The sequence below is a fragment of the Schistosoma mansoni genome, chromosome 3 (assembly GCF_000237925.1).
Source record: "Schistosoma mansoni strain Puerto Rico chromosome 3, complete genome".
NCBI lineage: Eukaryota > Metazoa > Platyhelminthes > Trematoda > Strigeidida > Schistosomatidae > Schistosoma > Schistosoma mansoni.
Genome location: NC_031497.1, coordinates 14,009,155 through 14,022,509, shown reverse-complemented (window position 1 = coordinate 14,022,509; position 13,355 = coordinate 14,009,155). Strand labels below are relative to the sequence as shown.

At 40.8% G+C, this 13,355-nt stretch overlaps 1 protein-coding gene across 1 annotated transcript; it reads right to left on the bottom strand.

Moving 5' to 3' along the window:
- Positions 1–3,016, bottom strand: Smp_052390 (putative origin recognition complex subunit; the record flags this gene model as incomplete). The annotated part of the gene is made up of 6 exons (XM_018799324.1): positions 2,917–3,016; positions 2,552–2,876; positions 2,144–2,514; positions 1,833–2,108; positions 1,551–1,604; positions 1–357 (listed from the first exon to the last, which is right to left on the bottom strand). Exons 1-6 carry the CDS (start codon positions 2,989–2,991, stop codon positions 1–3), a joined length of 1,458 nt encoding a protein of 485 aa, XP_018651124.1. The 5' UTR covers positions 2,992–3,016.
- Positions 3,017–13,355: the final 10,339 nt, after the last annotated feature.

Sequence of the window (13,355 nt, the reverse complement as noted above, 5' to 3'; positions counted from 1 at the left end):
TCATGAGTTACAATTCTCTGTAAGATGAGATAACAAATCAAAGTCAACCGACTGTGCTATACTTTTAGCAATTTCTAAGCTTATCAAACAACGATATTTAGGATTAGCCAAAGGGTCTAAATCAGATATAGCGTTAACCGAACTATTCGTTGTACACAATCCAGTAGTAAATGAATTCCCAACAGATAAAGCCTGTGAACTTGGAGATAAAAGACCACATGCTGTTAAACAGGCGATTTGACTCATTAAGATACTTGTGCATGGTACTTTTGCAAATTCATTTTGTACTAGGACATAGAATATTGCCAACAAGCGGTCTAGGGTGAACATTCGAGGCCCAGTGAACTCTGCTTGTGTCTAAAAAATACAAAGCAACATAGCTTTAAGCTTTCTACATGACAAAGATGGTCATTTTATAGATAAATATGACAGGTTAAGAATCAAGTCAAATGTAGTAATATTAACATTAATAAATTCACTTTTCGGTATTCGAATGAAAATATTTAACAATTACCGAGTCATTCTGTTACGTAATGAGTAAACTGTTATTTCGTTAAATTCAGGTTAAAGCACATGAGGCTTTGGAGGGAAATAATGACGTAAATACTTACGCCTGTTACTCCTTGCGATGCACAGCCCGCCAACCATAAATCTTAAAACTACTCCGTCCGGTACTCTTCTTTTCAGTTGTGAGAGTAAGTAATCTTGCCTGACACTGGTCTTTACTTCGAACGAGTCTGTCAGACGTCCTCCGTGCACAATTTTGCAGTTCAATCCACCATAAGAATTCCGTATGATGTTGACCATTTTGTCAGGCACGCCGTAGTGTCGAAAAAGCCTCCTTAGTGTCGTCCTGTCTATGCTATCAAATGTTTTCTCGTAGTCAATGAATTTGGTGTAGGGTGGTGAATTCCATACAATTGATTGTCCCACAATGATCTGTAGTGTTGCGATTTGGTTAGTCCATCATCGATCCTTACGGAATCCAACCTGTTGGTCTCGAAGTTGTGCGTCTACGAAGTCCTCCATTCTGTTTAACAAAACCCTGTTGAAGACTTCCTGGTATTGAGAGAAGAGTGGTGTAGTCGAAGGTTTTGCCTAATTTGACAAGGTTTGTACTTTGAGAGCTTCAATACATTTCGCTTCACAGATCCAGATAATTTGGAGTGCCGTTTAGTGAATGTAAATCCTTGTAACCAGCTCAACATGGAGATTAAATTTTCATCATTCATTTGTGATTGTAACAAGGTTGATTGGATAATCATTCAAACATTACCGATGACCACATCAGCCGACACCTTCAATCTATGAATTCAGAGTGCATTTGTTAAGGTCGATATCTTTTATGACCTCTACTTTTGTCTACAGAGAGACGATGGTGCTTGATAAAGTCGTAAATAAACGACGAGCTGACTGATAAACTGTCCATTTAAATGACATACACATTAGTGATCGTGAGAACTACTTTTCAAAATACTATCACGCAGTTATGCAAACCAACATTAATGTTGGCAGCGTTATTAATGTATTAGTGAAGAACAATAACTCACTTTGTATACTTCCTTTTCCTGTTTCTTTTTACGGATACTTAAACGTCCGGAGTTCTAAATAGAATAATAAAAAAGGAAGCGAATATATATATATATAGGTCGGGAAATGGAATTCGTAAATCGAAGTGCTCAATAAATTTTTGAAGTATTAATAAAGACGAGTGTTTAAAGGGTGTGGAAGCTCTAACATTGAGAAATTCAGGACAGAGAATACTTCTAGTTAAATTAAGTCAAACATTTTGAATTAAATTTTATACGACGGAAAGTAAAATCTGTAGTTACCTTAGTCAGGAGTCTTTTGTCCAATGAGCGGGGATTATGTGAAGCCATGAATGCAGCAATAAGTAAAAATCTAGTCAAATAAGGTAATTCCAAAAAGTTTTGTCGCCCAGCGTTTTTCGAGGACAGAGAATCTAAATTTGAATTCGCATAATGACGTAAATACAGCGTAGACAAAGACTTTTTGAGATATGGTTGAGCCAGTTTCCACTGACCCCATTCATCATCCGGGGCAACCAAGCCTTTATTGACAGGTTCATCATAGGCGTTCCAATTTATCTATTGTTGTAAAGGTTAAAATCAAAGGTACTTACATTCATTAAGTGAATGAGTTCACCAGCGTTACGACAAACAGGGAAGCAAACTGTCAACAGCAAATCAACAAACCTATTGAAGCGAGATTCAGATGCATTAGCCGGTAATAAAGATGTAAGCAATCTTGCCAACTGGTCGCGAGAATAACTTTCAACAGAGATAACATAAGGTTCGAAACTGAATGTCCCGAAATTAAATTTCTCCCATGGCAATCTGGTTACCAGGACAGTGAACAATAGTGGTGTGTGAGGACCGCCTAATTGGTTTAGCTTTTCATTTACAGAAGCTCCAAGGCCGACGATTAAGGGGAGGACTAGAGATTCTCTATCGCATAGTCTCTCAGCCTGTTCGAAAATTAACCCCACACAAGCTGAAAATATAGAAAATAACAGTTTATTCAGACTTACTCTGGTCATGCGTATTTCTAACTCCGATAGCTAGTAAAATTTGACATAAGTTATCTATGAAACTGGAGGTATCTTCACAACTAATAGATAAATCAGCTTCGGGCAGATAACGACATTTAATTGACTGTAAAATCAATTCAAGAAAATATCTTGATGAAGTAGCTCCACATGTCCCTTGGGTCCCCACAAAGCTTTCTAGGCAGCTAATCAATGCCCATAACACTCCACAAGACTCTTCCAAAAGTTCAAATGTTGAGGACACTAAAACTGACTTGCCACAGCCTGGAGGGCCTGTGATAACAAAGCATGTGGATAAAGGGTTTTTCTGTAATTATCCTCGGTATCCAATGAAAGCTTATACGTACTTTACATATTAACGAAAACAGAAACTGTTGCTCCTTTTCACGACCGACCAGCAGACGCCCTGTGTGAAACGTCATTGTCAACCGAGGCGATCACTTTGGTAAAAACGGCTGAGCTCTTTCTAAAGAAAACAAATATCATATACAGGCTGACATTTAACGGCAATTAAAACGTTCTCAACTAACAATTTAACAGAAACAGTTCTGACGATAAGCACTTCGAAATTTTTTTTGTCAAAGACTGTATAATCTTAAGCTTCAATTCATCATGATCCATATTGATATAAAAAGTGGTCGGATTACACAACAGCCTGAATGTTTCATGCTAAACATGAAGAGGTCATCTTCATACAAAGCACGATTCGTTAGTGATCATTTAAATGACAATCTTGACTACATTTTGATGAACTTGGGAAACGAATTATAAATGTCACCGTAAAAAACATGACACACCTGAGATTATTTTAATCCCACTAGTTCTTCTAAAGGGTCAAATAACAACATTCTAAACAGATGGTTTGTTTATTTTAATGGATGGTGACTGGAGCACAAACAGTATTGCTAAATAGCACTCTAGTTTGGAAAACCAATACAAGTATTTAATTAGGATGACTAGGCTTTTAGTCATACAAAACCCTGACAAGGTTAAAAATACTAGTAATTCATCAATGTTAACTCAGTTATGTCTAACAACAACGGTAGACAGTGAATTATCCGATAAGCACACCCTTTGATAAGTGGATGTCTCACAAAAGTGAGGGAAAATTGATAGGATAAGGGGCAAGAGGGACTGACATCAACACCAATAAAAATCTAGACATGACTCTCAGTTCATACGATATGCGATGAAAAGACAAAAAGTTGAAGATGCCGTCTCGAAATCAGGAGGGAATTAGTGTGATCCAGCTAAGACGAGCGACTACGAACCACCACCCGTTTACAATGTGATGTATGTTGAACAGGTTCTCATCTGAAAATGAGTATTTTCCGAAATGGCTTAGGCCAACAATCGGAAGTCCTGTGGTTAAGCTTATCACTTAACCCCTGACTGTTGCTGCTACCTTGACGCGGAGATCATGCTTGTCTATCCTTTACAATTCGATATGTCTACTAAGTACCAAACTTTAGTTAAATTGTCTGTTTATGGTGACTTTATTTCTGCCTAGTCTATTGTCATATTTGCAAAAGCTTAGTTCGACCTTTGCGCCCGAATGCCCTGATACGGCCGGGGGTGAGGAGTCAGTTCCCCCTCTCGAAATGCTCTCACACAGCCAGGAGTATACAACCACGACCAGGGAAGTCCTACTCACTGCCTCGTGGCATTATTGTTATTTACAAAATCAACAGGACAAAAAGTGAGCTTTAGTCTCTTTAACCGAGTTAGTGGATACGGAGGGTTCACCTAAGGGGGTTGGAAAACCCTGATTCCAAACCAATGGTGCACATGGGCTCTAGGATCTTGAGCGGACGAATAGCGTGTGAACTAATTATTGGTCACCGGCTACCATAGGACTGCATTTCCTGACATTGGTTCACTGACTTATAGATTAGATCTTTAGATCGAAGGCTCCAGGTGTGGCCTCCTAAGAAAACCACCTGTCTCGGTTTGGGCACCTGGACAGTATCTCCACCCTTACACAAATCGAGTGGTCTATGTGGTGGTGCTTCCTTGTACCATCGTTTATCTGTTTAAATAATAATATTGTCTTCCGCAATGGTTGAGTACTTATGACAGTAAGCATCAAAACGTTCTGGAACTGAAACAAGGAAAAAATAGTAAAACCATCTAACCATTGATATCGGAAGAACTTAGAACACTCGATACTTTTTCAGCGCTAATGGGATTCAACGAAGTCAAAATATTTGTGGTATCAGTAACAATCAGACGACTCTCAGTAACAAAAATTAACCCTCTATTTGGAACTCAATACCAACTGGGATTATGGTCGACATCACCCAATTCACATAACTATGTGTATTTTTTCAACTCACTATAACGTATACGACGAACTTGTTTTATTAATCAGTATCAAATTGCACTGTCGGTTTCATGAAAAGGATAAGTAGTAATAGCCCATCAAAAACAGGTGTAGACTCTAAATGAGTACACTATATTTGAGGTGATTCGTGGCACACTTAGGGGAAAACAAAGTAGTTAATTCTAACACTATACATTGACTTGTCAATGGCCAATCTCCCTATTTTGGGATTTCCCACAAATTGTAATGGTCTTCTCCGATGTTTGGGGAAATCTTCAAAATTTAGGGGAACTTCTCCAGATCTGAGGAATTTTCGACGGTTTTATGCTATTTCTTTCAAAGTTTTTATAGCGGCTTCCCCAAAATGGATAAAATTTTTCACCAAATAGGGAGATTGGGTGCTGCGTTCACACCCAAATTTCCTTTGTTAAAATGACGAGCAACCTGTTTGTCGGGGACTGGATGACGCACAATAATACAGACGTACGAATGACAGGGAAAACTGAGGGAAAGACAGCGTCACAATGCCACAAGACATGCTATTTGCCCGAGCAGTTAAGGTCATGTCAGGGCCCGAGTATGACTTTAGGTAATAACGTTCGGTCATCCGACGATAAACGTCAAACCAATAACTGAACACCGAAACGCTAATGGAAAAGAGAACTGAAGAAACGAATAATTGTTCACATGACATGTAAAAGACGTACAAACTAGTTCCGCTCAGTTTTGAATAAGCCTCACTTGCACGAGAGGCAAGGATAAAGATAGATTTTAACAAAATGACAAGTAACTGAAGATAGTGAATATAAGAAGATTACTACATATTGAAGACACCACAGGTATTGTAGTTTGACAACACCTTAACCAGCAATACCGTTATTTGAGGTTCGGTGATGTATTTGATAGGTTATCAATATATCGATTCCACCTGTAGCACCTCTGAGGGCTACTGCCGGTCCCAAGCCCAAATGTAGGAGGGGGGTTGCGTTAGCGACCTCATCCCGTGGAAAACTGACTCGTCAAAAAACGCCAACCAGAAAAAAACAATTCAAATCATTTAAAATCTGCCATGGGAGTCAGAAAGTCTTCATTTAGAAGAGTTATGACGCCTCATGATGAAAGCCCAATTCCTTAGGAAGTCACGAGGCTGATGCCCCTTCTGACAACCTGTAATGTTTGTACAATGTAGGAGACCAGGAGAGTCATCCAAGTTGCTGCAGAAATAAAGATACAATCTGAAGATGCCTGAAATCCGTGAAACACATCGGACGCAGGTTGGACAACAAAGACTAGCTTCAGGAGATCTGCTGTTATACTCCGGCCATGAAGAAGAAAATTATCTGCATACACAAAGCGTTGCACTGATGCTATCCAAACAAGCACAAAATGTACGATAGCCTGCCGTGAATCGTCGAGAAATGCCCAACAAAAGACTCTACCATTCTGATGAGAGACTTAAATACCATGGTTGGAATGGACAACACCGAATATGAAAACATCATGGGACGACACGGACTAGGAGAAAGAAACGAAATAGATGAGAGATTTGCAAACCTATGTGCCTTCAACAAATTGGTCATAGGCAGCATCATATTCCCACACAAACGCATACACAAAGCCACATGGACTTCACCGGATCACACTACACAGAACCAAATCAACCATATCTGCATCAATAAAAAGTTCAAACAGACGAAAGAGGATGTGAGCACCAAGAGAGGAGCTGATATAGCCTCAAATTATCGCTTGCTGGTCGCCAAGATGAAACTGAAATTCAAAAAGCACTGGACAATGGGGTGGATAGCATCACAAAAGTTTAATACGGCATTTCTTCGACATACTGACAGACTCAACGAATTAAAGATAGCCTCCAACAATAGGTTCTAGGCTTCTTCATGACCTACTCAGTGTAGAGGGAACTACTATGGAGAGCAACTGGAAAGAGACCGAGGAGGTAATCACTTCAACATGTCATGAGTTTCTGGGCCACAAGAAGCGCCATAACAAGAAATGGATCACTGTCGATACACTGGATAAAATTCAAGAAAGGAGGAACAAGAAAGCAGCAATCAATATCAGCCGAACAAGAGCACAGAAAGCCAAGGCACAAGCTGAATCGTTGGTAGCGTTCCTATAGACTATATGGTTCATAGGTTCACGCTGAAGAGCCTTGAATGGTCTTTTGTCTGCTGTTTCGAGAGATCGTCGATGTGTGTCTCGATGAACCAACACATGTGCACTATGTGGTAAGTCAGGTTGAACGAAAACATCAGTTGATTGGGGTCGAGTGTAAGCAGGTTTAACTGAACGTATTGCGTTTGCAAGCCTGCTCGTGTAGGAGTTTAGGTCCATGTTCATTGAAGAAGACGAAGGATCCATGAATTCTCCTGGAAGTCGAAGTGTCGTCCCATAAACGAGTTGGGCTGCATTGTATCCAATGTCAGCTTTCACTGCATTGCGGATACCAAGTAAGACGAGTGGAAGAGCGTCTGTCCACTGTGAGACGTTTTCAGCTGATAGTGAAGCTTTTAGTTGTGGATGAAAACTTCCTACCAACCTGTTTGCTTGTGGGTGGTAGGTGGTCGTTCGGAAGCTAGTGATTCCTAATAGTGAGGTCAGACAACGGAGAAGTCCAGATTCGAACTGGCGTCCGCGGTCTGTAGTGATGGTTGAATGACAGCCGAAATTTGCTACCCGTCGTTCGATAAAGGCACGGGCCACTGTTTCAGCAGTAATGTCCTTAATAAGCACTGCTTCTGGCCATCGTGTGAAACGGTCTATGCAGGTTAATAGATAAGAGTATCCGTTTGAATCTGTTGAGGGTTCCACCAAATCCAGATGAACATGGTCGAAACGAGTATCAGGAGTTTGGAATGAGCCTAAGGGATATTTATTGTGTTCAATCACTTTTGATTTCTGGAAGCTTACACAGGAGCGTGCCCACTCCCTAAAGTCCTTATTCATACCACGCCAGTGAAACCGTTCTGCTATAAGCTTGATGATTGCACGAACATCTGGATGAAAAGATCGTGCAACTCACTGAAGACGTTGTGTTGATAATGTTTCCGCACGATTGTGCGATCCCCAACTGCAGATGCGTCACATAGTAAGGTTTCTTTGGATGCGCAGTTCAAGAGTTGTTGAGGATAACTTGTGCTGAAGATCAGTGCCTTCTTTTTGAAGACTGGCGAGTTTAAGGAGGTGGATTACTTGGAAACAGATCAAGGAAGTTATGCGAACCGAGGCGTCTACGACTACATTGTTTGCTTCGGAAATGTGTCGTTTATCTGAAGTAATTTGTGAAATGTAGTCCAGTAGTCTAGATGCCTGACGGAAGTAGTTTCCAGAAGACGAGCTCAAAGGAAATGAAAGAGGTTTGTGATCAGTGAAAAGAGTGAATTCTCGGCCTTCGATAGAGTGTTGAAAATGCTGTACAGCACAAAACAGCCAGGAGTTGCCTACAGAAAGGGCTATACCTCGATTCGGTGTCGAGCGACCGTCTCGAGATAAATGCTAAAGCTTGTCAGGTGTGGTTAACGCAGTTCTGAAAGACTCATAAGATTGTTGAGTCGGATGCGTATATGGAGATACCAATGAGTGCTTTGGTGTCTTGATGTGCAAGGATGGCTGCCTTTGCGGTAAGTTCCTTAACTGTGGATAATGCTCTACTCGCGGTATCGTCCAAATTGATGGACTTCGAATTTCCACGAACTTGATTAATTAGAGGTTTCATAAGGGACGCGCATTTCGGTATGAATTGTCGATAGAAACTTGCGAGGCCGTTTAACTTGCGCAATTGCCTAACTGTGGTCTGTTCTCGGTAATCCAGAACGGCCGCCACTTTGCTTCTAAGAAATCGGATGCTCTGCGCATCAATAGCGTGTCCTAGGAAGTCTAAGGAGTCGGTTCGTGTTTGGCATTTCTGGGTGTTTACAGTGATGCCGTGCTTTTGCAGTCGTTCGAACACGATGTTCAGATGCTGGAGGTGGGATTTTTTGCTCGGCCTTGCTATCAAGCAGTCATCAACATACGTATGTACAAAGTTGAGACCTCGGAAAACGTCATCGATGAACCTTTGGAAGGTTTGGGCAGTATTTCGTAGGGCGAAAAGCATTCGCAAAAATTCTTAGAGTAAATCGGGATTAATGATAGCGGTTTCCGGAATATCGTCATCAGCCATAGGGATTTGTTTATAGGCTTTAACCAAGTAGATTTTCGAAAAGATAGTTGTACTTTTCAAGGTAGCTGTCAAATCGTGAATGTGAGGCAACGGGTAACGATCGGGAATGGTTTTTGCATTGAAAAGCCGATATTCCCGGGTTGGACGCCAATCGTTGCTATCCAATTTAAGGACCATGTGCCAAGAGGATGCGCATGGGCTGTTTGACGGTCGAATGATTCCTAACTATATCACGTGGTCGAATTCCTTCTTGGCCAACCTCAGGTTATCGGGAGCCAGTCGGCGTGCTTTCGCGAATACAGATGGGCCTATAGACGTGATGTGATGTGTAGCACACACACTGAAATTTCGGTTGCGGTTGATATATCCCAGAGTACCTTTCCAGTAATGGTTGATATAAGGGGTCTATGGTGTACCTAATTGTGACTGGAGATAATTTATAACCAGAAAAAGGAGTTACGCAAACAGATAAATTAGTGTTTCCGTCTACTAGCCTCCGTTCGCGCTCATCAATGAGTAGATTGTAGTGTTGTAGGAGGTCTATACCAATGATTCGCATAGAAACATCTGCAACAACGAAGATTCAGTGAATGGGTTTGCGCAAACCCACGTTAAGGTAAACGTGTCAGTCGATTTTGAGTTTGGGTAATCGCAGGGTTTTCAACAATTTCGAGAAGACTTTCCACAGTGGTTATAATACTAGCACCAGTCGGGGTTATTCGTCTCTCATGATCTGGAGACAGATCACCTACATGAAGTGCTTCTTCGTGGGGTATTTGACCATTTACGGACATCACGAAACCTAAGATAACATGTAAGTGTATGATATGATTCTGTAATATCGTTCTGGTTCGTCTGAGGTCTTCTTTTTACTGAAGAAACCTTGACATTGGAAGATCCTAAGGTTTCTAGGATGCGGTCAACAGATGCATCTAGCTCGTCTACAGCGTTGTTTTGAAAGGAGACCAGAACAGTTTGCACCTGCTGAAATAATCTGGATAAGAAAAGTTGCACAAACAATCCTTCATTGAAAGTTCTTCGGCCAATTACCACTCTCATTCTTAACAACATGTCTGTTGCTGATCCATGTTTCAGATCGACTTTATCAGACAGTTGATCTAACCTTTGTCCATCGGTTAGATCTCCGCGTTTCAGAATGGACCGTTTTAGAGTTTCGTAAGGCTCCGAAACATTACTAGTAGACATACTAGGTGTGATGTACCTGTTGAATTCGCGTGGTAGTGCTATTAAAACCGCGAGGGATTGTGCGCGTGGACCAGTTATACCATGCTCAAAGAAGTTGGCCTCTGCATAGCAGAACGTGGATTCGATATTGTCCGGCCAAAAAGGCATTAGTCCAAACGAGGGTGGTGTAAGATTCTTGATCTTAAGTAGCTTAGGAGTCTGTTCCGTGACGTCGAATATAATTATGAGGATAAACGAGGGAAAAATATTCGAAAAATACTAAGAAAATATTACAATATATAAAAAATGAAGTAAAGCAATGATTTATGAAGTTCCAAAGAGGAACAGACTGACAGTTGATGTGTTGGTGTACCGGATCACGTTGGATCAACCAATGAAGACGTGACAGGAATTGTAGTTTGACGACACTTTAACTAGCAACACCCATTAAATTCACAAGTCGAAGGTTCGAAGATATATTTGATAGGTTATCAATAAATCGAGAAGTGACTGATCTAAACTGGCTGGCGATCGCAGTAGTGGTTGAGCACGGCGTTCCCACTCATGATCAAGTGCGGATGCATGACCGAGCGCCCTCAGCGAGGTGAGTTCATTAAAACTAATGTGGTTAGCGGTGAAGTCTTCGAAATATGTTTTGATTTGGTCATTTATTAGTAAATTAAACATGTATTTGCAGATTTAATTACAAGTGTGTGAATGTTAAATTGCTGATAACAACTTAATTCAATTCTTACAACAGTGGTTTCACTTTCCTTCTGGATTTTAATAGGTGAAGAGAGACCATTGCGACACCACAGAAAACCTAGACCTCCTATCTCCCGTACAACGACAAGTACAGTTGGAGATAGTCAGTGTCGCGGTAGACTCCGCAGTATTAGGCCTCAACATACACAAGCGAAGAAGCAAAATTTTGAAATACAACACAGAGAGAACCAACAAAATCAAGCTTGGTGGAGTAGCTCTGGAACAGGTGGGAAAGCACTATTGGTCTGTTGGATCCTCATTAACAGTCGATAATGTAGTAATATATTAAAACGTTACATTACAGTTCCAAGAAACCGTGATCCCCCAAGTTCCAACAGATTGCAGACTGGATGCAACGAATGATAAGTTTTACCACTAGTTAACAGTTTTTCAGTAAAAAGTGAGTTCGACAGACATTGCAGTACTACCTGGAGACTAAAAAGCTAAGGTCGCGGGACGCAATTTCGTTTTCCCCCTGGATCAGGATGTATTGACCATATCTTCATCTTTCACTAACTGTTAGAAAAACGTCATACTTATTACAGACAAACGAGTGTAGTGTTTCTCAACATTACGGACACCTGAGAATCATTGGACAGGAATGTACTCAGAGACTGTCTGTTGAAGACGACTATTTTAACCTGTATCGGACTCCAGTTAAATTTAACGCTGATGCTATCGAAATATACAAGTCACCAAAGGTCGTATATGATTATAACCTTAGCTTGCAATAGCGAAAAACGGGATAAAATACGATAAAAAATGTTAACTACACATATAACATACACTTATTCATCCGAAAAGACAGTCATGCAAAGGAAACAAGGGAAGCGAAATGAAATGAAGTGAAGTGCAGGGATAAAATGCGAGTCAACCAACACGCTTTCATCATGCGAGATTCAATGTGCATATTCAGACAGAAATATGTTATAGAAACGTATTGAGTAGGAAAAGCAATTGACACATACTCGATCATATATAAACAGTCAGAGTTTATAAGCAAATATTTAACAAGGTCAAAATGTGGCTTGACAAGAATATATAAACTGGTCAGTAAAGAAGCTACAATTACCTATGTATGCTTGACATAGTACCAGATACTACAAACGGTGTGTCCAAGAAAACCCTATATGCAAACACATCAGGCAGAGTGAAGACACACAACCACCTCTCCACTGTTCCACTCAAGCAGTGGCGTTAGGCTGGGTTGCACAATCTAACCATCCCTCTTCAAATTTGTCATCGATGACGTTCTCGAAACAGCTGTGAAGGATGTAGATAGTGGTGGTGTGAATTTATTACCTGGAGGAGGACTTTTTGCCCTTGAGTATGCCGATGATATCGTCCTAATAAGTGGTGACACCCAAGTCATGCAGTCCGCACTCAATCAGTGTCGTAGGTATGGCGTGTCTTTTATACCGTCGAAGTGCAAAGTAGTTCTAAAAGTCTGATGGGAGCCTCGATCTGCACTCACTCTGGATAGTGAGCAGATGGAAGTAGTCGAGAAGTTCGTGTATCTGGGTAGCTGAGTAAGTGCTGGTGGTGTCGTGACTGATGAGATCAGTTCACGCGTAGTGAAACCCAGAGTGGTTTGTGCCAATCTGTGCAATCTTTCGCATCTTTGTGATGTTAGTCTGACTGTAGAAGGTCCGACCTATAATTAGCATATGGGAGAGGCTTTTCCCATAAGATCTGAGCTCGACGAGTTGGGGATATTAGATGACTCTCAGTGTTTGATCATCATTGTCTCCGACATCACCATGTTAGTGATGCACAGGTCTGGTACCATGTGTTTTGACACAGAGATGATAATTCAATCGATGTCACCATCTTAAAGCACCTACTTCGGTCTCTCGAACTACTACGAATGTCGTACCAGAGAATTCCACTTCGTGTATTATTTCCCGACTTTGAGACTGGTTAGAAAACATGGAGAGATGATCAGTGTATGACATGGTGGAGCGGTATGAAAGAAAGCTGTACAGGACTAGCTTCTGTAAGATCTTCACGACTCTCTGGTCGGAGTCCTGAAGATGGTACAACACAGTGGCTAGAAACGTTATCATATATGACTCGAAATTGAAGTCAGTAGCGATCCTGTGCTAACTTTCTTATACTTTCCTCATAAAAGTGAACTCAACTTCTTTAACTGGAAGAGCTCTTCTCGGTTGTATTTTTCCTAACTGAACTATTCATCTCATTATTATTATTATTACTTCATTCTCACACAATAATTTCCGTCCATTGTTGTTCTTCTGTTTATTACACGCACTCCATATTCTCTACCTCTTCACAACCCCGATTTCTTTGTGTGGCACATACGTGTTTGTTGC